The sequence below is a fragment of the Procambarus clarkii genome, chromosome 81, assembly GCF_040958095.1.
Source record: "Procambarus clarkii isolate CNS0578487 chromosome 81, FALCON_Pclarkii_2.0, whole genome shotgun sequence".
In the NCBI taxonomy this organism is placed as follows: domain Eukaryota; kingdom Metazoa; phylum Arthropoda; class Malacostraca; order Decapoda; family Cambaridae; genus Procambarus; species Procambarus clarkii.
In genome coordinates, this window is record NC_091230.1 from 5353906 (window position 1) to 5375841 (window position 21936).

Here is a 21936-nt window from a genome sequence, read left to right on the forward strand (position 1 = left end):
GCCCACCCCCAGCCCCCAACCATCACCCACTGCCAACCCCCAGCCCCCAACCATCACCCACTGCCCACCCCCAGCCCCCAACCCATCACCCACTGCCCACCCCCAGCCCCCAACCATCACCCACTGCCCACCCCCAGCCCCCAACCCATCACCCACTGCCCACCCCCAGCCCCATCCCATCACCCACTGCCCACCCCAGGCCCCCAACCCATCACCTGTACCCGCTCTCATTTCCGGAGCAAGATTTAGTCTCTCATTTGACTCACCACACACAACCCACCTCACCTGAGCACTAATGAGGTCGACCTAAATGGCAATTGAGGTCAAGATGTGGAAAGACAAACAACGACTTGGAGGTAATTAAATTTTGGTGAGAGGTGCGGTGGGAAGGTGGGGCAGGAGGGTGGAGCGGGAAGGTGGGACGGGAAGGTGGGACGGGAAGGTGGGACGGGAAGGTGGGGCAGGAGGGTGGAGCGGGAAGGTGGGACGGGAAGGTGGGACGGGAAGGTGGAGCGGGAAGGTGGGACGGGAAGGTGCTGCGGGAAGGTGGAGCGGGAAGGTGGAGCGGGTAAGTGGAGCGGGTAGGTGGAGCAGGAAGGTGGAGCGGGAAGGTGCTGCGGGAAGGTGGGGCGGGAAGGTGCTGCGGGAAGGTGCTGCGGGAAGGTGGAGCGGGAAGGTGGAGCGGGTAAGTGGAGCGGGTAGGTGGAGCAGGAAGGTGGAGCGGGAAGGTGGGACGGGAAGGTGGAGTAGGAGGGTGGAGCGGGAAGGTGGGACGGGAAGGTGGAGTAGGAGGGTGGAGCGTGAAGGTGGAGTAGGAGGGTGGAGCGGGAAGGTGGAGCGGGAAGTGGGGCGGGAAGGTGGAGCGGGAAGGTGGAGCGGGAAGTGGGGCGGGAAGGTGGAGCGGGAGGGTGGAGCGGGAAGGTGGAGCGGGAAGGTGGAGCGGGAAGTGGGGCGGGAAGGTGGAGCGGGAAGGTGGGTCTGGAAGATGGAGCGGGAAGGTGGAGCGGGAAGGTGGAGCGGGAAGGTGGAGCGGGAAGGTGGAGCGGGAAGGTGGAGCGGGAGGGTGGAGCGGGAAGTGGGGCGGGAAGGTGGAGCGAGAAGGTGGGTCTGGAAGATGGAGCGGGAAGGTGGGTCTGGAAGATGGAGCGAGAAGGTGGGTCTGGAAGATGGAGCGGGAAGGTGGGTCTGGAAGATGGAGCGGGAAGGTGGGTCTGGAAGATGGAGCGGGAAGGTGGAGCGGGAAGGTGAGCCGGGAAGGTGGAGCGGGAAGGTGGAGCGGGAAGGTGGAGCGGGAAGGTGGAGCGGGAAGGTGGAGAGGGAAGGTGGAGCGGGAAGGTGGAGCGGGAAGGTGGAGCGGGAAGGTGGAGCGGGAAGGTTGGCTGGGAAGGTGGAGCGGGAAGGTGGAGCGGGAAGGTGGGGCGGGAAGGTGGGGCGAGAAGGTGGGACGGGAAGGTGGAGTGGGAAGGTGGGACGGGAAGGTATAGCGGGAAGGTGCTGCGGGAAGGTGGAGCGGGAAGGTGGAGCGGGAAGGTGGAACGGGAAGGCGGGACGGGAAGGTGGAGTGGGAAGGTGGGACGGGAAGGTGGAGCAGGAAGGTGGAGTGGGAAGGTGCTGCGGGAAGGTGGAGCGGGAAGGTGGAGCGGGAAGGTGGAACGGGAAGGCGGGACGGGAAGGTGGAGTGGGAAGGTGGGATGGGAAGGTGGAGCAGGAAGGTGGAGTGGGAAGGTGGAGCGGGAAGGTGAGACGGGAAGATGGAGCGGGAAGGTCGGGCAGGAAGGTGGAGCGGGAAGGTGGGGCGGGAAGGTGGGGTGGGAAGGTGGGCCTGGAAGGTGGAGCGGGAAGGTGGAGCGGGAAGGTGGAGCGGGAAGGTGGAGCGGGAAGGTGGGCCGGGAAGGTGGAGCGGGAAGCTGGAGAGGGAAGGTGGGGCGGGAAGGTGGGGCGGGAAGATGGGCCGGGAAGGTGGAGCGGGAAGGTGGAGCGGGAAGGTGGAGCGGGAAGATGGGCTGGGAAGGTGGGCTGGGAAGGTGCGGCGGGAAGGTGGAGCGGGAAGGTGGAGCGGGTAGGTGGGCCAGGAAGGTGGAGCGGGAAGGTGGGGCGGGAAGGTGGAGCGGGAAGGTGGGCCGGGAAGGTGGAGCGGGAAGGTGGGCCTGGAAAGTGGAGCGGGAAGTGGGGCGGGAAGATGGAGCGGGAAGGTGGGCCGGGAAGGTGGAGCGGGAAGGTGGAGCGGGAAGGTGGGCCGGGAAGGTGGAGCAGGAAGGTGGGCCTGGAAAGTGGAGCGGGAAGGTGGGGCGGGAAGGTAGGGTGGGAAGGTGGGGCGGGAAGGTGGGCCAGGAAGGTATAGCGGGAAGGTGGAGCGGGAAGGTGCTGCGGGAAGGTGGAGCGGGAAGGTGGGGCGGGAAAGTGGAGTGGGAAGGTGGGGCGGGAAGGTGGGGCGGGAAGGTGGGGCGGGAAGGTGGGGCGGGAAGGTGGGGCGGGAAGGTGGAGCGGGAAGGTGGAGCGGGAAGGTGGAGCAGGAAGGTGGAGCGGGAAGGTGGGCTGGGAAGGTGGGCTGGGAAGGTGGAGCGGGAAGGTGGAGCGGGAAGGTGGAGCGGGAAGGTGGGGCGAGAAGGTGGGACGGGAAGGTGGGACGGGAAGGTGGAGCGGGAAGGTGGAGCAGAAAGGTGCTGCGGGAAGGTGGAGCGGGAAGGTGGGGCGGGAAAGTGGAGCGGGAAGGTGGAGCGGGAAGGTGGGACGGGTAGGTGGGACGGGAAGGTGGAGCGGGAAGGTGGAGCGGGAAGGTGGGACGGGAAGGTGGAGCAGGAAGGTGGGACAGAAAGGTGGGACGGGAAGGTGGAGCAGGAAGGTGGAACGGGAAGGCGGGACGGGAAGGTGGAGTGGGAAGGTGGGACGGGAAGGTGGAGCAGGAAGGTGGAGTGGGAAGGTGGGACGGGAGGGTGGAGCAGGAAGGTGGAGAGGGAAGGTGGAGCGGGAAGGTGGGACGGGAAGATGGAGCGGGAAGGTCGGGCAGGAAGGTGGAGCGGGAAGGTGGGATGGGAAGGTGGAGCGGGAAGGTGCAGCGGGAAGGTGGGTTTGAAGGTGGAGTGGGAAGGTGCGGCGGGAAGGTGCGGCGGGAAGGTGGAGCGGGAAGGTGGGACGGGAAGGCGGAGCGGGAAGGGGCAGTGGGAAAATGGGACAGGAAGGTGCGACGGGAAGGTGGAGCAGAAAGATGCTGCGGAAAAGTTCGACGGAAAGGTGGAGCGAGAAGGTGGGACGGGAAGGTGGTGCGGGAATGTTGGGAGGGTAGGTAGGACGGGAAGGTGGAGAGGGAAGGTGCGGCGGAAAGGTGGAGCAGGAAGGTGGAGAGGGAAGGTGGAGTGAGTAGGTGAAGCGGGAAAGTGGGACGGGATGGTGGAGAGGGAAGGTCCTGCGGGAAGGTGCGGTGGGAAGGTGCAACGGAAAGGTGGAGCGGGAAGGTGGGACTGGAAGGTGGGACGGGAAGGTGGAGCGGGAAGGTGGGACGGGAAGGTGGAGCGGGAAGGTGGGACGGAACGGTGGAGCGGGAAGGTGGGACGGAAAGGTGGGACGGGAAGGTGGAGCAGGAAGGTGGAGCGGGAAGGGAAGGTGGAGCGGGAAGGTGGAATGGGAAGGTGGAGCAGGAAGGTGGAGAGGGAACGTGGAGCGGGAAGGTGGGACGGGAAGGTGGAGCGGGAAGGTGGAGTGGGAAGGTGGGACAGGAAGGTGGAGCGAGAAGGTGGAGCGGGAAGGTGGGACGGGAAGGTGGAGCGGGAAGGTGGGATGGAAAGGTGGGATGGGAAGGTGGAGCAGGAAGGTGGAGAGAGAAGGCAGGACGGGAAGGTGGAGCGAGAAGATGGGACGGGAAGGTGGAGCAGGTAGTTGGAGAGGGAAGGTGGAGCGAGATGGGACGGGAAGATGGAGTGGGAAGGTGGGGCGGGAAGGTGAAGTGGGTAGGCGGAGCGGGAAAGTGGAGCAGGAAGGTGGAGCGGGAAGGTGGAGCGGGAAGGTGGGACGGGAAGGTGGAGCGGGAAGGTGGGACGGGTAAGTGGAGCGGGAAGATGGAAGGGAAGGTGGGATGGAAAGGTGGGACAGGAAGGTGGAGCAGGAAGGTGGAGCGGGAAGGCGAGACGGGAAGGTGGAGAGGGAAGGTGGAGCGGGAAGGTGGGACGGGAAGATGGAGTGGGAAGGTGGGGCAGGAAGGTGGAGCGGGAAGGAGAGATGGGAAGGTGGAGCGGGAAGGTGGAGCGGGAAGGTGGTACGGGAAGGCGGAGCGGGAAGGGGCAGCAGGAAGGTGCACCGGGAAAATGGGACGGGAAGGTGGAGCAGAAAGGTGCTGCGGAAAAGTTCGACGGAAAGGTGGAGCGAGAAGGACGGACGGGAAGGTGGTGCTGGAATGTGGGGAGGGTAGGTAGGGCGGGAAGGTGGAGAGGGAAGGTGCTGCAGGAAGGTGCGGTGGACAGGTGGAGCAGGAAGGTGGAGAGGGAAGGTGGAGTGGGTAGGTGAAGCGGGAAAGAGGGACGGGAAGGTGGAGAGGGAAGGTGCTGCTGGAAGGTGCGGCGGAAAGATGGAGCGGGAAGGTGGGGCTGGAAGGTGGGGCTGGAAGGTGGAGCTGGAAGGTGGGGCAGGAAGGTGCGGCGGAAAGTTGCGGAGGGAAGGTGGAGCGGGTAAGTGGACAGGAAGGTGGAGCAGGAAGGTGGGCAGGTAGTAGTAGGGATGAAGCCGTGTGCGCCTCATTTGATTTTGGGGAAATGAGGCGCATACGGCGTCAAGGTTTTCACCGATTTTTTTAAAGAGCCGCATACGGTGTCGGGGGTTTCAGGTAAATTAGGGAAGAGGCGCATACGGCTTCTGGGTTTCACTGAACTTTTGAATGAGGCGCATACGGCGTCGGGGTTTTCACCAAACTTTTGAATGAGGCGCATACGGCACACAGGATTCAACGAACTTTTGAATGAGGCGCATACGGCGTCATGGGTTTCAGGTAAATTTGGCCAGTCACAGATTTGGAATTAAGGAATTCTTATGAGGAAAATAATTTCTGATATTATAGAAGTTTGTAAAGAGTTCTCATGATGAAAATAATGTCATAGAAGTTTGTTAAGAGTTCTTATGGGAGAAATTCAAATTTCATAGTTCATACCAAGAATAAACAGATATTTAGGCCGTATACATTTAAGCAGAATTCTTACTTAGAAACTAGTATATGTCTATATAACTGAATCATTACCCTGCCATCCCCCTCCCCCTTCCTTCCCAACCCCCCTGCATCTCCTGCTCCTACCTCACACCCCCTCCGTCCTCCTTACCTCCCAACCTCCCGCCTCACCTGTGTTTACCTTACACCGCCAGCCAGACGCCGCCTGCAGGTCACCTCCATAATCTTGTCTTATCTTCTCCATAATATCTGGACCGTCCCTCCCCCCTCTCTCTACCTAATACCTTGCCCCCTTTCCTTCTTCATATTGTTCATTCATAATTCCGTACAGCTATTTTAGACATCGTAATGTTTGTTCCTTTACATTAAACTAGACAGTTTTACACAAATAAACAAAGTCAGTAAGCAGGGTCTTGCTCACATTCCCCGCCTTAGTTTTACTAATACATCTTCTTTAGTATCCAATCATTTTCTTCGAGATTTAATACATAGCTATTTCAAACGTATTAAAATACAATAATTTAGTTAACGAGCTCCAGCTCCTGTCCCCTGCCGTAGTTCCCTCTCATATCCTCGTTAATACCTAACCAATCCCCCTAAAATTTTAAAACAGCCATAATTCGTATGTAGCAAAATAAATCATGTTAGTAAGCAAGTTTTAGCTCCTGTCCCCGCCTTAGTTTATCCCTGTAACTTCTTTACTAACAGTCCAACCTCCCTAAAATTTTAAATATTCATATTTCAAACGTAGTTTAATACAGTAATTTAGTTACTGAGCTCCAGCTGTTGTCCTCCACCTTAGTTCCCTCTCACATCTTCGTTATTAACCCATAAATTTTCGTGAAATTTAAACCTGCCATACTTCTAACTGAGTAAGTAAAGATAACACATTTACGGAACTCTAGCTCTTATCCTCCGCTATAGCACTCTCTCATATCTTCGTTAATAACCCATCAATTTTCCTGAAATTTTTACCCTCTGTATTTCAACGCAGTAAATAAGACCGAGTCAGTTATCGAGCTTCAGCTCTTGTCCCCCACCTTAGTTCATTTATCCAAGTTCTTTAGTAACAGACCAATTTTCCCCGAATTTAAAGCAGATATACTTCAATGGTAGTAAACCAAATCAAAATAGTTAACAAGCTCCAACTCTCGTCCCTCCACTATAGTTCTCTCTCGTATCTTTGTAAATAACCAATAAATTTTCCTGAAATTTATAACTGCTGTATTTTGGACACAGTAAATAAACCCAGTTCAGTTACCGAGTTTCAACTCTTGTTCTGTGCTTAGCTCATTCGTACAAGTTCTTTATTATCAGACCAAATCACCTGAGATTTCAGATCGCCATATTTCTAATGTAGTAAATTAATCAGGACATTAGCTCCATTTCCGCTGCCTTAGATCATCAAACAAAAATATTTCCGATCAAGTCCCTCTCCAGCCTAACTCTTTATCAGAGTAATCACATAACCGCACCTGTGTAATTATCTTTTCACCCCCTCCCACTTTCCTCCATCTCATCCAAGTCTCATAAATTTAAATGTAGCTGTTAATTTGCTTGCTTTCTTTCCCCGTTCATAGCATATTCTCTGTAAGTTCAGATCAGTACTTAGTCTTACATATACTCTAGTTCTTTCCATTTTATATAAGACTTAAACAACTATTACTGTGTCCCCTATCATATTTTGACATGACTCATATGTAAATATACCCAACTCCTTCCTTCCATTACAATTCCCAGCATGTTCGCTTCGCATCTCACTACGCTTTCTACTTTACATGTTGTAGCATGTGTTCCGCACATCTCAGTACCGACGCTTACAATCTCTCTCAATTCTTTACACGTTCGCACATGTTCTCAGCCTAACGTTTACAATTTTCCTCCATTCCTCCACTACATGTTCTTACCCGTTCATTACAGTCCCTTACATGTTCTCTGTTCAACTTTTATACTCAGTATTCATATTCACTGTATTCATTAACTTTTCTTACATGTTTTCTATGTTCTTTGCCATGTTCCCCATATGTTCTCTATGTTCGCCATATTCTTTAAAAATTAAATGTACCAAAACATTCTTTTCTTAACGTTCCTCAATTAAAATCATTCATCAATCAACTAAAACATAGTCACTTTCGTCATTTCTCAACTAAACTAACTATCCAATCAACTAAAAATAGTCAGGATTAGCCTCGTTCAACACCGTTCTTAACAAAAATGACCTTTCTCTTAGCTAGAAATGTCAAAGGAAACTTTCCAACACTGTTTATAACTAACTTTATCCATCGTCATGTAACTGAAAATAGTCTTGTTAATCATTTCTTAACAGTCATTATGTTTCGTCAAGTTAGACAAAATAGCCAAAGATATCTTTCATCGCTGTTCTTAACTAACATTATACTTTGGGGAGCACAAAAAATAGTCTCCGTCATCATATTTTCTTGTCTTTCCTCAACTAAAAATAGTAAAATGGAACATCGTTCTACACTTTTGTAACTAACAGTATACTTCAGTGATTAAGAAAAATAGTCAAAGTCGCTCTTCAAGACATCAGAGACATCCTTTGAGGCATCAAAGTTACTCTTAGAGACATCAAGGCCACACTCAGATACACCAGATTGATTTGGTTGACTACCTTTGAAGTATATCTGCTTTAAATTCGGGGAAAATTGGTCTGTTACTAAAGAACTTGTATAAATGAACTAAAGTGGGGGACAAGAGCTGGAGCTTGATAACTGACTCGATCTTATTTACTGCGTTGAAATACAGAGGGTAAAAATTTCAGGAAAATTTATGGGTTATTAACGAAGATATGAGAGAGTGCTATAGCGGAGGATAAGAGCTAGAGTTCCGTAAATGTGTTACCTTTACTTACTCAGTTAGAAGTATGACAGGTTTAAATCTCATGAAAATTAATATGTTAATAACGAAGATGTGTGAGTGAACTAAGGTGGAGGACAAGAACTGGAGCTCAGTAACTAAATTACTGTATTGAACTACGTTTGAAATATGAATATTTAAAATTTTAGAGGGGTTGGACTGTTAGTAAAGAAGTTACAGGGATAAACTAAGGCGGGGACAGGAGCTTGAACTAGCTTACTAACATGATTTATTTTACTACATACGAATTATGGCTGTTTTAAAATTTTAGGGGGATTGGTTAGGTATTAACGAGGATATGAGAGGGAACTACGGCAGGGGACAGGAGCTGGAGCTCGTTAACTAAATTATTGTATTTTAATACGTTTGAAATAGCTATGTATTAAATCTCGAAGAAAATGACTGGATACTAAAGAAGATGTATTAGTAAAACTAAGGCGGGGAACGTGAGCAAGACCCAGCTTACTGACTTTGTTTATTTGTGTAAAACTGTCTAGTTTAATGTAAAGGAACAAACATTACGATGTCTAAAATAGCTGTACAGAATTATGAATGAACAATATGAAGAAGGAAAGGGAGCAAGGTATTAGGTAGAGAGAGGGGGGAGGGACGGTCCAGATATTATGGAGAAGATAAGATAAGATTATGGAGGAGACCTGCAGGCGGAGTCTGGCTGGTGGTGTAAGGTAAACACAGGTGACGCGGGAGGTTGGGAGGTAAGGGGGAGGGAGGGGGTGTGAGGTAGGAGCAGGAGATGCAGGGGGTTGGGAGGGAAGGGGGAGAGGGATGGCAGGGTAATGATTCAGTTATAAAGACATATACTAGTTTCTAAGTAAGAATTCTGCTTAAATGTATACGGCCTAAATATCTGTTTATTCTTGGTATGAACTATGAAATTTGAATTTCTCTTATAAGAACTCTTAACAAACTTCTATGACATTATTTTCATCATAAGAACTCTAACCAAACTTCTATAATCTCAGAAATTATGTTCCTCATAAGAATTCCTTAATTCCAAATCTGTGACTGTCCAAATTTACCTGAAACCCATAACGCAGTATGCACCTTATCCAAAAGTTCATTGAATCCAGTGTGCCGTATGCGCCTCATTCAAAAGTTCGGTGAAAACCCCGACGCCGTATGCGCCTCATTCGAAAGTTCGGTGAAACCCCGAAGCCATATGTGCCGCTTCCCTAATTTACCTGAAACCCCCGACGCCGTATGCGGCTCTTTGAAAAAATCGGTGAAAACCCTGACGCCGTATGCGCCTCATTTGCCCAAAATCCAATGAGGCGCACACGGCTTCATCCCTACTACTGGCGGGAAGGTGCGGCGGGAAGGTGGGGTGGGAAGGTGGGCCGGGAAGGTGGAGCGCGAAGGTGGAGCGGGAAGATGGGGCGGGAAGGTGGAGCGGGAAGGTGGGGTGGGAAGGTGGGCCAGGAAAGTGGAGCGAAAAAGGTGGAGCGGGAGGGTGGGGCGGGAAGGCGGAGTGGGAAGGTGGAGTGGGAAGGTGGGACGGAAAGGTGGAGCGGGAAGGTGCGGCGGGAGGGTGGAGTGGGACGGTGCGGCAGGAAGGTGGGACGGGAAGGTGGAGCGGGAAGGTGGAGCAGGAAGGTGGAGCAGGAAGGTGGAGCAGGAAGGTGGAAAGGGAAGGTGGAGTGGGAAGGTGGGGCGGGAAGGTAGAGAGGGAAAATGGGATGGGAAGGTGGAGCGGGAAGGTGCGGCGGGAAGGTGGAGTGGGACGGTGCGGCGGGAAGGTGGGACGGGAAGGTGGAGCGGGAAGGTGGAGCAGGAAGGTGGAGCAGGAAGGTGGGAAGGGAAGGTGGAGTGGGAAGGTGGAGCGGGAAGGTGGGACGGGAAGGTGGGACTGAAAGGTGGTGCGGGAAGGTGGAGCGGGAAGGTGGAGCGAGAAGGTGGAGCGGGAAGGTGGAGCGGGAAGGTTTAGCAGGAAGGTGGGACTGGAAGGTGGAGTGGGAAGGTGGAGCGGAAGGTGGGACGGGAAGGTGGGACTGGAAGGTGGGACGGGAAAGTGGTGCGGGAAGGTGGGACGGGAAGGTGGAGTGGGAAGGTGGAGCGGGAAGGTGGGATGGGAAGGTGGAGCGGGAAGGTGGAGCAGGAAGGTGGGACTGGAAGGTGGAGTGGGAAGGTGGAGCGGAAGGTGGGACGGAAAGGTGGGACTGGAAGGTGGGACGGGAAGGTGGTGCGGGAAGGTGGAGCGGGAAGGTGAGACAGGAAGGTGGAGCAGGAAGGTGAAGCGGGAAGGTGGGACAGGAAGGTAGGACGGGAAGGTGGATGGGAAGGTGGAGCGGGAAGGTGGGACAGGAAGGTGGAGTGGGAAGGTGGAGCGGGAAGGTGGGACGGGAAGGTGGGATGGAAAGGTGGAGCGAGAAGGTGAAGCGGGAAGGTGAAGCGGGAAGGTAAAGCGGGAAGGTGGGACGGGAAGGTGGGACGGGAAGGTGGGGTGGGAAGGTTGCGCGGGAAGGTGGAGTGGGAAGGTGGGATGGGAAGGTGTGGCGGGAAGGTGGAGCGGGAAGGTGCGGCGGGAAGGTGGAGCGGGAAGGTGGAGCGGGAAGGTGGGGCGGGAAGGAGGAGCGGGAAGATGGAGCGGGAAGGAGGAGTGGGAAGGTGGGATGGGAAGATGGAGCGGGAAGGTGGGATGGGAAGATGGAGCGGGAAGGTGGGGCGGGAAGGTGAAGCGGGAAGGTATAGCGGGAAGGTGCAGCGGGATGGTGGGGCGAGACGGTGCGGCGGAAAGTTGGAGCGGGAAGGTGGAAGAGAAGGTGGGACGGGAAGGTGCGACGGAAAGGTGGAACGGGCAGGTGGAGCGGGAAGGTGGAGAGGGATGGTGCTGCAGGAAGGTGGGGTTAGAAGGTGGGGCGAGAAGATGGGGCGGGAAGGTAGAGCGGGAAGGTTCAATGGGAAGGTGCAGGGGAAATGTGTGTGGTGGGAAGGTGCAGTGGCAAGGTTATGGTGTGGGGGGGGGGGGGGGTGTGAATATTATTAATGGCGGCTTATCTGAAACTAAACATTTTTTGGGCCAGTTTTTTAGTCCAATTTAAGATTGAAAGTTTTCAGAAACAGTTTAAGACTTTAATTTTTCGTAAATGCATATATACCTATCTAACGATATCCCTTGACAATGCTTAAACATCCGATCTTTAACAAAACCCTATGAAATGCAACAATCGTATTTGAAACACAGATTAATAAATATAAATTTCCTGAAGAAAAACATATATACAAATGATAAGATGTTAAATGTACTAAGAATATATGTAAAGGCTGATACCTGGTTGATGGGGTTCTGGGAGTTCTTCTACTCCCCAAGCCCGGCCCGAGGCCAGGCTTGACTTGTGAGAGTTTGGTCCACTAGACTGTTGCTTGGAGCGGCCCGCAGGCCCACATACCCACCACAGCCCGGTTGGTCCGGCACTCCTTGGAGGAATAAATCTAGTTTCCTCTTGAAAATGTCCACGGTTGTTCCGGCAATATTTCTTATGCTTGCTGGGAGGACGTTGAACAACCGCGGACCTCTGATGTTTATACAGTGTTCTCTGATTGTGCCTATGGCACCTCTGTTCTTCACTGGTTCTATTCTACATTTTCTTCCATATCGTTCACTCCAGTACGTTGTTATTTTTCTGTGTAGATTTGGTACTTGGCCCTCCAGTATCTTCCAGGTGTATATTATTTGATATCTCTCTCGTCTTCTTTCTAGTGAGTACATTTGGAGGGCTTTGAGACGATCCCAATAATTTAGGTGCTTTATTGCGTCTATGCGTGCCGTATATGTTCTCTGTATTCCTTCTATTTCAGCAATCTCTCTTGCTCTGAAGGGGGAAGTGAGTACTGAACAGTACTCAAGACGGGACAACACAAGTGCCTTGAAGAGTACAACCATTGTGATGGGATCCCTGGATTTGAAAGTTCTCGTAATCCATCCTATCATTTTTCTGGCTGTCGCAATATTTGCTTGGTTATGCTCCTTAAACGTTAGGTCGTCAGACATTATTATTCCCAAATCCTTTACATGCTGTTTTCCTACTATGGGTACATTTGATTGTGTTTTGTACTCTGTATTATGTTTAAGGTCCTCATTTTTACCGTACCTGAGTACCTGGAATTTATCACTGTTAAACATCATATTATTTTCTGATGCCCAGTCGAAAACTTTATTAATATCAGTTTGAAGTTTTTCAATGTCTTCAGCCGAGGTAATTTTCATACTGATTTTTGTGTCCTCTGCAAAGGATGATACAAAGCTGTGACTTGTATTTTTGTCTATATCTGATATGAGAATAAGGAAAAGCAGCGGTGCAAGGATTGTACCCTGAGGTACAGAGCTTTTAACTGCACTTGGACTAGATTTTATATGGTTGACCGTTACTCGCTGAGTCCTGTTTGACAGAAAACTGAGTATCCAGCGTCCTACTTTACCGGTTATTCCCATTGACTTCATTTTGTGTGCTATCACGCCATGGTCACATTTATCGAAAGCCTTTGCGAAGTTCGTGTATATCACATCAGCATTCTGAATTTCTTCTAATGCCTCAGTGACTTTGTCGTAGTGCTCAAGTAGCCGTGAGAGGCACGATCTTCCAGCACGATCTAGGCTAAATGTCATAAATAGATATTCCTATAAATTTTTTGAAAAATATAAGAAAATATATAAGACAAGCAAAGGTTAGGCAAGGGGTATATTTGGTTAGGTTAGGGGTGTTGGGTTAGGTTAGGGTTGGGTGTGTTAGGTTAGCCCTTGTATGGCTCCGGGCTATTTAGCATTTGTCACCCACAGGCGCATACAAAAAAAACAAAAAAAAAATTCTTCCTAACCTGTTAAGTCATGTTCATTGATCACGGGGGGGGGGGGGAATCAATTGTACTTACCGGCGACGTAATTGAACTGACAAGATGGGCGATGACGTCAGTATTTGCATGTTCGCTCATGTACGGTGCGTCCCGGAGGCGTCGCGCGTAGTCTTCAAGCAACCAGAGTTGCCACGAAAATATTTTCGCGTCAATATTTACAGTGTCTAGGCCTATTATATTTGCAATATTAGTCACTAATTGTGTTGCACATAATGTTACATCACAGTTATTGTCAATAAATGTTGCATATATCGAGTATACACATGCGCACACAAATGTTTTCCATTACGCCATTATATTATGTAATCACAATGTTCATTATTTTATATGTACACACAAGCACGCACTATGTACAGGTTTTTGCACTATTATTGCACATTTAACATTTTTGGAGTGATTGGTAGTCGTTGAAGCAGTTGACAGCACACAATGGAACTGCACACCCTTCACACCATGTTTGCACCATTTTACGTTTCTGTTCTCTCCTTTTTGTTGTTTTACATACTAGGCATTCACGTTGTCCTATTGCACGCTTTCCAGCTGGTGGCAATTTTTTTAGTCTGTGTTGTTGAAAGGCATCTATGTGAGCGAGCCTGGGTGTTGCAGCATGCTTCAACACTGGGTTCATGATTGGTCTTTGTATGCCAGGGACATCTTTACCAAACTTTGCTAATAACTATGTTGCAAGTGTAACAGCAAATGAACAGAAAGTAGGTTTATGTCCAGTTTTCACCAGATACATATTATAGCAGTTCAACATGCTCATGTCAACAAGATGGAAAAACACTTTTTTCGTCCATTTCAATGTTTTCCGCACACACTCGATAGTGCCAACCATCATGTCAACCTTATCAATCAAACGCATGTTGATATTGTAGTCAAGAACACAATCTGGCTTATATATTGGTTCTTTCGTTACACGGTGCACCTTGCCACTGTTCACCATTGTACCCTCATGAATGGTTGTCAGCAGGTTCTCTTCTATCTTGTCTTTCCACCATACCGAGAGTATTTGATCACATTTCCGTAGCTGGAACTCACCAACTGCAAGTCCACCATCAAACACTGGCATTGTAACAGTGCAAGTATTTTACACTCTTTCATGTATAATTGTGAGTTGTAATTGTGTGTGTGTGTGTGTGTGTGTGTGTGTGTGTGTGTGTGTGTGTGTGTGTGTACTCACCTAGTTGTGTTTGCGAGGGTTGAGCTCTGGCTCTTTGGTCCCGCCTCTCAACCGTCAATCAACAGGTGTACAGATTCCTGAGCCTATTGGGCTCTATCATATCTACACTTGAAACTGTGTATGGAGTCAGCCTCCACCACATCACTTCCTAATGCATTCCATTTGTCAACCACTCTGACACTAAAAAAGTTCTTTCTAATATCTCTGTGGCTCATTTGGGCGCTCTGTTTCCACCTGTGTCCCCTTGTGTTAAATAGCCTGTCTTTATCTACCCTATCAATTCCCTTGAGAATCTTGAATGTAGTGATCATGTCTCCCCTAACTCTTCTGTCTTCCAGCGAAGTGAGGTTCAATTCCCACAGTCTCTCCTCGTAGCTCATTCCTCTCAGCTCGGGTACTAGTCTGGTTGCAAATCTTTGAACCTTTTCCAGTTTAGTCTTATCCTTGACTAGATATGGACACCCATGCTGGGGCTGCATCTCCAGAATTGGCCTGACATATGTGGTATACAAAGTTCTGAATGATTCTTTACACAAATTTCTGAATGCCGTTCGTATGTTGGCCAGCCTGGCATATGCCGCTGATGTTATCCTCTTGATATGAGCTGCAGGAGACAGGTCTGGTGTGATATCAACTCCCAAGTCTTTTTCTTTCTCTGACTCCTGAAGGATTTCCTCTCCCAGATGATACGTTGTATTTGGCCTCCTGCTCCCTACACCTATCTTCACTACATTACATTTGGTTGGGTTGAACTCTAACAACCACTTGTTCGACCATTCCTTCAGTTTGTCTAGGTCTTCTTGAAGCCTCAAACAGTCCTCTTCTGTCTTAATCCTTCTCATAGTTTTGGCATCATCCGCAAACATTGAGATAAATGAATCTATACCCACCGGGAGATCATTTACATATATCAGAAACAAGATAGGACTGAGTACAGAGCCCTGTGGGACTCCACTGGTGATTTCACGCCAATCAGAGGTCTCACCCCTCACCGTAACTCTCAGCTTCCTATTGCTTAGGTACTCCCTTATCCACTGGAGCACCTTACCAGCTACACCTGCCTGTCTCTCCAGCTTATGTACCAGCCTCTTATGCGGAACTGTGTCAAAGGCTTTCCGACAATCCAAGAATATGCAGTCCACCCAGCCCTCTCTTTCTTGCTTAATCTGTATCACCTGGTCATAGAATTCTATTAAGCCAGTCAGGCAAAATTTACCCTCCCTGAACCCATGTTGTCGATTTCTCACGAAGTCCCTTCTCTCCAGATGTGCTACCAGGTTTTTTCTCACGATCTTCTCCATCACCTTGCATGGTATACAAGTCAAGGATACTGGCCTGTAGTTCAGTGCCTCTTGCCTGTCGCCCTTTTTGTATATTGGGACCACATTCGCCGTCTTCCATATATCTGGTAGGTCTCCGGTCACCAGTGACCTACTATACACTATGGAGAGTGGCAAGCAAAGTGCCTCTGCACACTCTTTCAGTACCCATGGCGAGATCCCGTCTGGACCAACAGCCTTTCTAACATCCAGATCCAGCAGGTGTCTCTTGACCTCCTCTCTTGTAATTTCAAACTCTTCCAAGGCCGCCTGGTTTACGTCCCTTTCTCCTAGCACAGTGACCTCACCTTGTTCTGTTGTGAAGACCTCCTGGAACCTCTTGTTGAGTTCATCACACACCTCTTTGTCATTCTCTGTATACCTGTCCTCGCCTGTTCTAAGTTTCACTACCTGTTCTTTCACTGTTGTTTTCCTTCTGATGTGACTGTGGAGTAGCTTTGGTTCGGTCTTGGCTTTGTTTGCTATATCATTTTCATAACTTTTCTCTGCTTCTCTTCTCACCCTGACGTGCTCATTCCTGGTTCTCTGGTATCTCTCTCTGCTTTCTGGTGTTCTGTTATTCCGGAAGTTCCTCCATGCCCTTTTGTTCAGTTTCTTTGCTTCCATACATGCCCTATTATACCATGGATTCTTCTTTTGTTTCTCGGATTTTTCCTTTTGGGCCGGTATGTATCTGCTTACTGCCTCCTGACACTTTTGGGTGACATAGTCCATCATATCTTGTACAGACATAGCTCTGAGGACTGTGTCCCAAGGTATTTCCCTTAGGAAGCTTCTCATCTCCTCATAATTTCCCTTTCGGTATGCCAGCCTTTTGTTTTCTAGTTCTTTTTCGGGGGGGATAATTCCGAGCTCTACCAGGTACTCAAAGTTCAATACACTCTGATCACTCATTCCCAAGGGTGCTTCCATCTTGACTTCCCTTATATCCCACTCATTTAAGGTAAATATCAGATCAAGCATTGCTGGTTCATCCTCTCCTCTCATTCTTGTTGGATCCCTGATGTGCTGGCTTAGAAAGTTTCTTGATGCCACGTCCAGCAGCTTAGCTCTCCATGTTTCTGGTCCTCCATGCGGGGCTCTGTTCTCCCAATCTATCTTCCCATGGTTGAAGTCTCCCATGATTAGTAGTCCAGATCCAAGCCTGCTAGCAACAGAAGCTGCTCTCTCTATTATGTTAATGGTGGCCATATTGTTTCTATCATATTCATATCTGGGTCTTCTGTCATTTGGTGGTGGATTATATATGACTATGACTATAATTTTTTGCCCTCCAGTTGTTATTGTTCCTATTATGTAGTCACTGAAACCTTCACATCCCTGAACAACGAACTCCTCAAAATCCCAGCCTTTTCTTACCAGCAGAGCTACACCACCACCACCTCTTCCTTCTCTCTCTTTCCTCATGACATAATAGTCCTGTGGGAACACTGCATTTGTTATTGTTTTCTTCAGCTTTGTTTCTGTGAGAGCTATTATGTCTGGGTTTTCCTCTAGTATCCATTCTCCAAGTTCATTTGCCTTATTTGTAATACCATCTATGTTAGTGTACATTGCCTTGAGGCTCACTTTCTTCTGTCCCTTCTCAAATCTCCTCCTTGGTGAATGTTCTGCTGGTGGAGGAAGCTGTTCCATGGGTGTGAGGATTTGTGAGGTGGATGCCAGGGTTGCAGAGGATACTGGGATGAGGGGTGGGGGGTGAAGTGAAGGGGGAAGGACAGGAAGGTTATGGGGTGAACGGGGCGGGAGGACAGGAAGGAAAGGGGGGTTTTCTATGCAGAGGAGGGTGGTGGGGTTGCCCTCCCCGCTTGTGTTACTGGGTAGCTGGTTGTGGGTTCCCCCCTCACCTCTGGGGGTGATGTGTTGGGAGTTGTGGTTTTCTGGTTTTCCCCTCTCGCCCTGCGCTTCTTCCTTGCTTCTGCCGCCATGGCCCTCTCCTCCCTTGTCATGTCCCTCTGGAGGAATACTTTTTTGAATTCTCCCACATGTTGCAGGTGACTTTTCTTTGTTAGAATCGTGTCCTTTGTGTTCTCGTTTGAAAACACTATCTTTAACACACGGTCTCGGTCTTTTTTTTACCAGCCTAACCTGAAACCTTCTCAATGCTATGCTCAGCCCCTTCCATGTCTAGTGCCTTCAATATTTCATTCACTGCCGCTTTGTCCTTATCATTCCACTCTTTCCTATTAGAGCCTTCCTGCTCTTTAATACCTACAGCTACCACTGCTCTTTTCCTTTCCAGCAGCTGGGTAGTGGAGCGTGCCGCTTCCTGTGAGGTGGCTGCTTTCATGGCTACCTCCATCACTGCAGACATTACTTCAGAGTTTTTTTTTTTAGCATTTCTGCAAATGTTGCTTTTAATGTAGCATTCTCTTCCAAAGTACTATTACCACCACCTCCCTGGGTGGTTATCTGAGTCTCAGCATCGATACTGTTCTCTTTGAGGGCTCTAATCTCCTTCTTTGCTGCTGTCAGCTCTCTTTTTAGGTTGCTTTTTTCATTCTTCATTTCCTGCATCTCACTCTTGATGTCCTCCAGAAACTGGGCAAACATTTCCTTCATTTCGTCGCCTGAACTTTTCCCTGTTCCCCTGTTGCTTCTGGCTGTCATGCTTGACCCTGTTCCTAGTTGTGCCGTGATAGGATTCGTCAGAAGGGCAGAGCGGGGTGGGGAAGAGAGAGATAGAGAGGGAGAGAGATAAAGAGAGAGAGAGAGAGAGAGAGATCTCACATCTCTCTCTCTAAAGAGAGAGAGATGTGCATGTTTTATGAGGAACGAGATGGTACAAGGGACTTGTTGACTAGCTTCAATCTGCTGACTTGATAGTACTTAGGTTCGTAAGGGCTAGCAATACCTGTCCAAGTCCTTATTTGGGCATGTGGAAGAATACGTACACAGCTTCCCCACTTTGGGGGTGGTTGGTAGATTCAGTGAGCGACCGCCTTTCACAGAGAGAAGGTGACCAGCCAATCTTCCCACCCTGGTGGATGCCAGTCACCATCAGGGTGTATCTGTCTGAGTTGTGAGGTAAGAGTGTCAGTAATGCATTGTCTTGATTGTGTGTCTTAGTGGTGACGAGCTAGTGGAGTCTGAACCATTTAGCCATGTATGGTGTGGGCATGTATGGAGTGGGTGATCCCCCACCCCCTTTCATTTTGGTCAATATTGTGTTAAGGGGAATTTAGATTTATTTTCAAGGACAGGTGGTGGCAGCTTATATTAGAACATGTAAAGTAAAAATTAACATCAATAACAACATCAGCACATCTTAGAATAATAACATTATAAATAGAATAAAATCAGTCCACTCTCCCTACTCTCCTTATTCCTCCTACTTACTCTTACGTCAATCTACTCCTCCTCCTTCCTCCCCTCTTCCCATTCGCTCCCCATTTTCTATTCCCGCTCGCCTCTTCCCACCTCAGTTCCTGCCTCAACCTCCCCCATGGTATATCCACCCATCCTTCATCCCTCCTTCCTCCTCCCCTCCTTTTCTTCCTTTACATTGCTTTACTTTCTCACCATTACAGAGTAGATAGAAAAAAAACGGATGTTACAATGGTGCCAGCAGTTTAGGATATTAATTATCCTCGACTCACGTGTTTTGTGAGCTCAGACCAGCTACTAGGAGAGAAACTTAGTGACTTGAAAATTGGCGATTTTCGCGACTTTAACTTGGCGATTTGTATATTGACGATTTTCATTTTAATTCTCGAGTTTGGCGATTTTGAGAACATCACGTGTGCCATACATTGAAAAGTAGAGTAATTTTAATTTAAATTGAAGAATCTTTAACACAGTAGTTATAAAAACTTAGTGGTAATTTTGAGATTATCATTCTACAAGAGGCTGCTTGTGTATGAAGCGGTCTAATGAGGCGGTGTTGGTGACACTGACCTTGCTGAGTGTACCAGTGTATATGATTAAGGGTAGAGAATAAGCGTAGGATTAAGCGGCTCGCGTTTTTCGTTGCTCGGAGCCACATGTATTTTTAAGAATAGTTGTTTAAATTGCGTGATACGTAAAATTAAAGAGAGTTTAGGGTATGCGCTTTCGCTCTGAGATCTATGAACAGAAATTAATTCTCGTTTCTCTGCATAGCTTTCAGGGGTGTACACCCAGGTTTATTGGGTGTGCAGCAATCTGTTCGGCAGGTTGTTTGAAATTTGTCGATAGGGGACGCTCAGTTGATAAATTAGGAGGTACGTGGAGTTGCCTCGAGTTCTAGATCTGGACGTGAAGGTAGTGGACGGTGAATAATGTCACCTAGAGCATTACCGAGTCTTCATCATAGAGGGAGTAAGCTTTAGCAGTGGAGCTTATTTCAAATTATGGTCGTGAGTTGTGACTTAGGTAGGGCGGCTGGTAATGTCGGATGTGTGACCTCAAGGGCAGGTCAGACTAGTTGTCAGTCGTGGATTACCGAGGAACAATCGTAGTTTTAATCACCACGAGAGTTAATCTTAAATTGAATTAGAATTACCCCCTATAATAATTATCTAGAATTAGACATCAAGAATTTTTTTGTCAGGCTAAAATTTTATATAGTATAGATAATTTATTGTGCATTTTGTTAAATGTGTGAGAAGTTCAAAGTTAGAGGTGTAGGTTTTGTGGAGTTAATTTTCATTATGTTAGGATTTAAAGATCAGTCAGTCCAGTGCTCTGCTGTACATGTGGGAACCGACCTGTGAGATTTATATTTATTTAATTTATATGAATTTATATTTACGTTAATTTATATACTTCGATAGCAATTTGTATAATAATGAGTGGACTGTATTTCTGCGATAATCTCAATCTCACAAATCGATCCTCTACACATTAGGGGGGTTTATATTTATATGTATGCAGCCAATCAAACTACAGTAATAGCTACATACATTGATGAGGTTCCTTCTCTTATAGTACAGCAGGTTAGTCCACCAGGTATAACTAGAGTGTAGACACCAAATTATCCTCTTTGAGGTAGCTTCTATCACCCAGTAACTGGTGCACATAATCTTGCATCCTCGTCTTGACCTGTCAAAAGTGCGCTAGCTGTGAAGCCAGAATCCTATATATGACAAGCTATATCAGAGAAAACACTATACAGTACATGGAACATTAAAGACCTGGCTTAATTACCTTTAGTATGAGGCGATTTCGCGTTCTAACCGGCTAACCCTATATCCTGACATTAATGGCCATAAATGAATGATAAACGGGTTTCGGATAGACACTTAACTTGTATTTGTAGACAGCGTGTTGACAATGGTACACCTTTGGGTTCCATAACACTACGTCCAAGTAAATTTAACAGGAGCCGAATTTGCTCCCGTGTGAGCCTCTGGTCTCATATAACAACAATGGCTGCCCTCCTTCCTCCACTCTGACGCCTGGCTTACATTGTCCAGATTTCAGAACGTGATAGAAGGGTCACATTTACTCTACTTTAATATTGATAATTAAGTTAATTTATATAAGATGTTTTTATGATGGTAAAGTCCAAAGACTAATGTATTTAAGAACAATTCCCACCATAATAGGTGGTGAATTATAATAGTATGTGGTGATGATATCCCGTTTTCTTTAGACGGTAATTCCACTACAAGTTACGTTTTCTATGGGTAACTTGTTGGTAATACAGCTATTATCTGTATGATATTAAACGGTGTCGGATTTTCCGACATAATTCCCCAGGGGGCTGCTCACGGGTCGAAGTCCTATTTAGAACAGACGAACACCGATACTCCTCCTTCGAATTATTAGATTAATCACACATTTGTGCGTCTGTTCGTACAGGACGGATGTCCCGTACTAGAGTTGCAGGGGTTAGAAGTCTAATGCGATTTCATTTCCCTGTCAACTCTTGAAATGCTAATATTCAAGCCTTATTACATATTATTTAACCCAGAAGACTGGATGTGATCAAGTACTACAGTCAAGTATGATTCAGGGACTGCAGTGAGATCAGTGACATTAGATATAACTTGAAGTTTCTTCAGGTAACTGGTCACTGATATATAAACACTGAGGCCCATGGAATACATCTTGATTAAATAATAAATGTATCAAATCAGTCATCAGATTTATTGGGGTTTAATTTAGTTAATTGATTCAGAAGATTGAATAGCTCATCATTAAAGTAAAGTATGGTTCTGAGACTGCAGTGGGTTCAGTGACATTGGTCGCAGTGACTTGTAGCTGTTTTAGGCTACTGTTCACTGATTTGCCACTGAGACCTCATGAACTCATCTTCAGCTTCAAATGATGATACTAACATCAACCTCTGTTACTATAGTCAGCTGTAATCTCCTTAGTATAATGCTACTGGAGAAATATAATCAGCTGACAAATTTAGATTTCTACTGGTATTGTTTATCTGCAGGCATAGGTCTCCCCAGGCTTGATACTGGGCCTGAGAGTAATTTACCTCCTGCAGAGTTTAACATGGTTATACCCTGATATTTAGTAGGGCTACCGATGAATCGATGGCAATAGTCTGTCCCTACAAGGAGACCGAAGTCGTTGAGGTG

At 48.2% G+C, this 21936-nt stretch overlaps 1 protein-coding gene across 1 annotated transcript; it reads right to left on the reverse strand.

The window, feature by feature from the left end:
* Positions 1–292: 292 nt before the first annotated feature.
* LOC138358017 (adhesive plaque matrix protein-like) lies at positions 293–4753 on the reverse strand. Its single transcript, XM_069315485.1, has one exon. It carries the CDS (start codon positions 4751–4753, stop codon positions 293–295), a length of 4461 nt encoding a protein of 1486 aa, XP_069171586.1.
* Positions 4754–21936: the final 17183 nt, after the last annotated feature.

Excerpts from the sequence above, each read along its gene's own strand:
- LOC138358017 (XM_069315485.1), bottom strand. The coding sequence starts at position 4,753 with ATGCGCCTCATTTCCCCAAAATCAAATGAGGCGCACACGGCTTCATCC.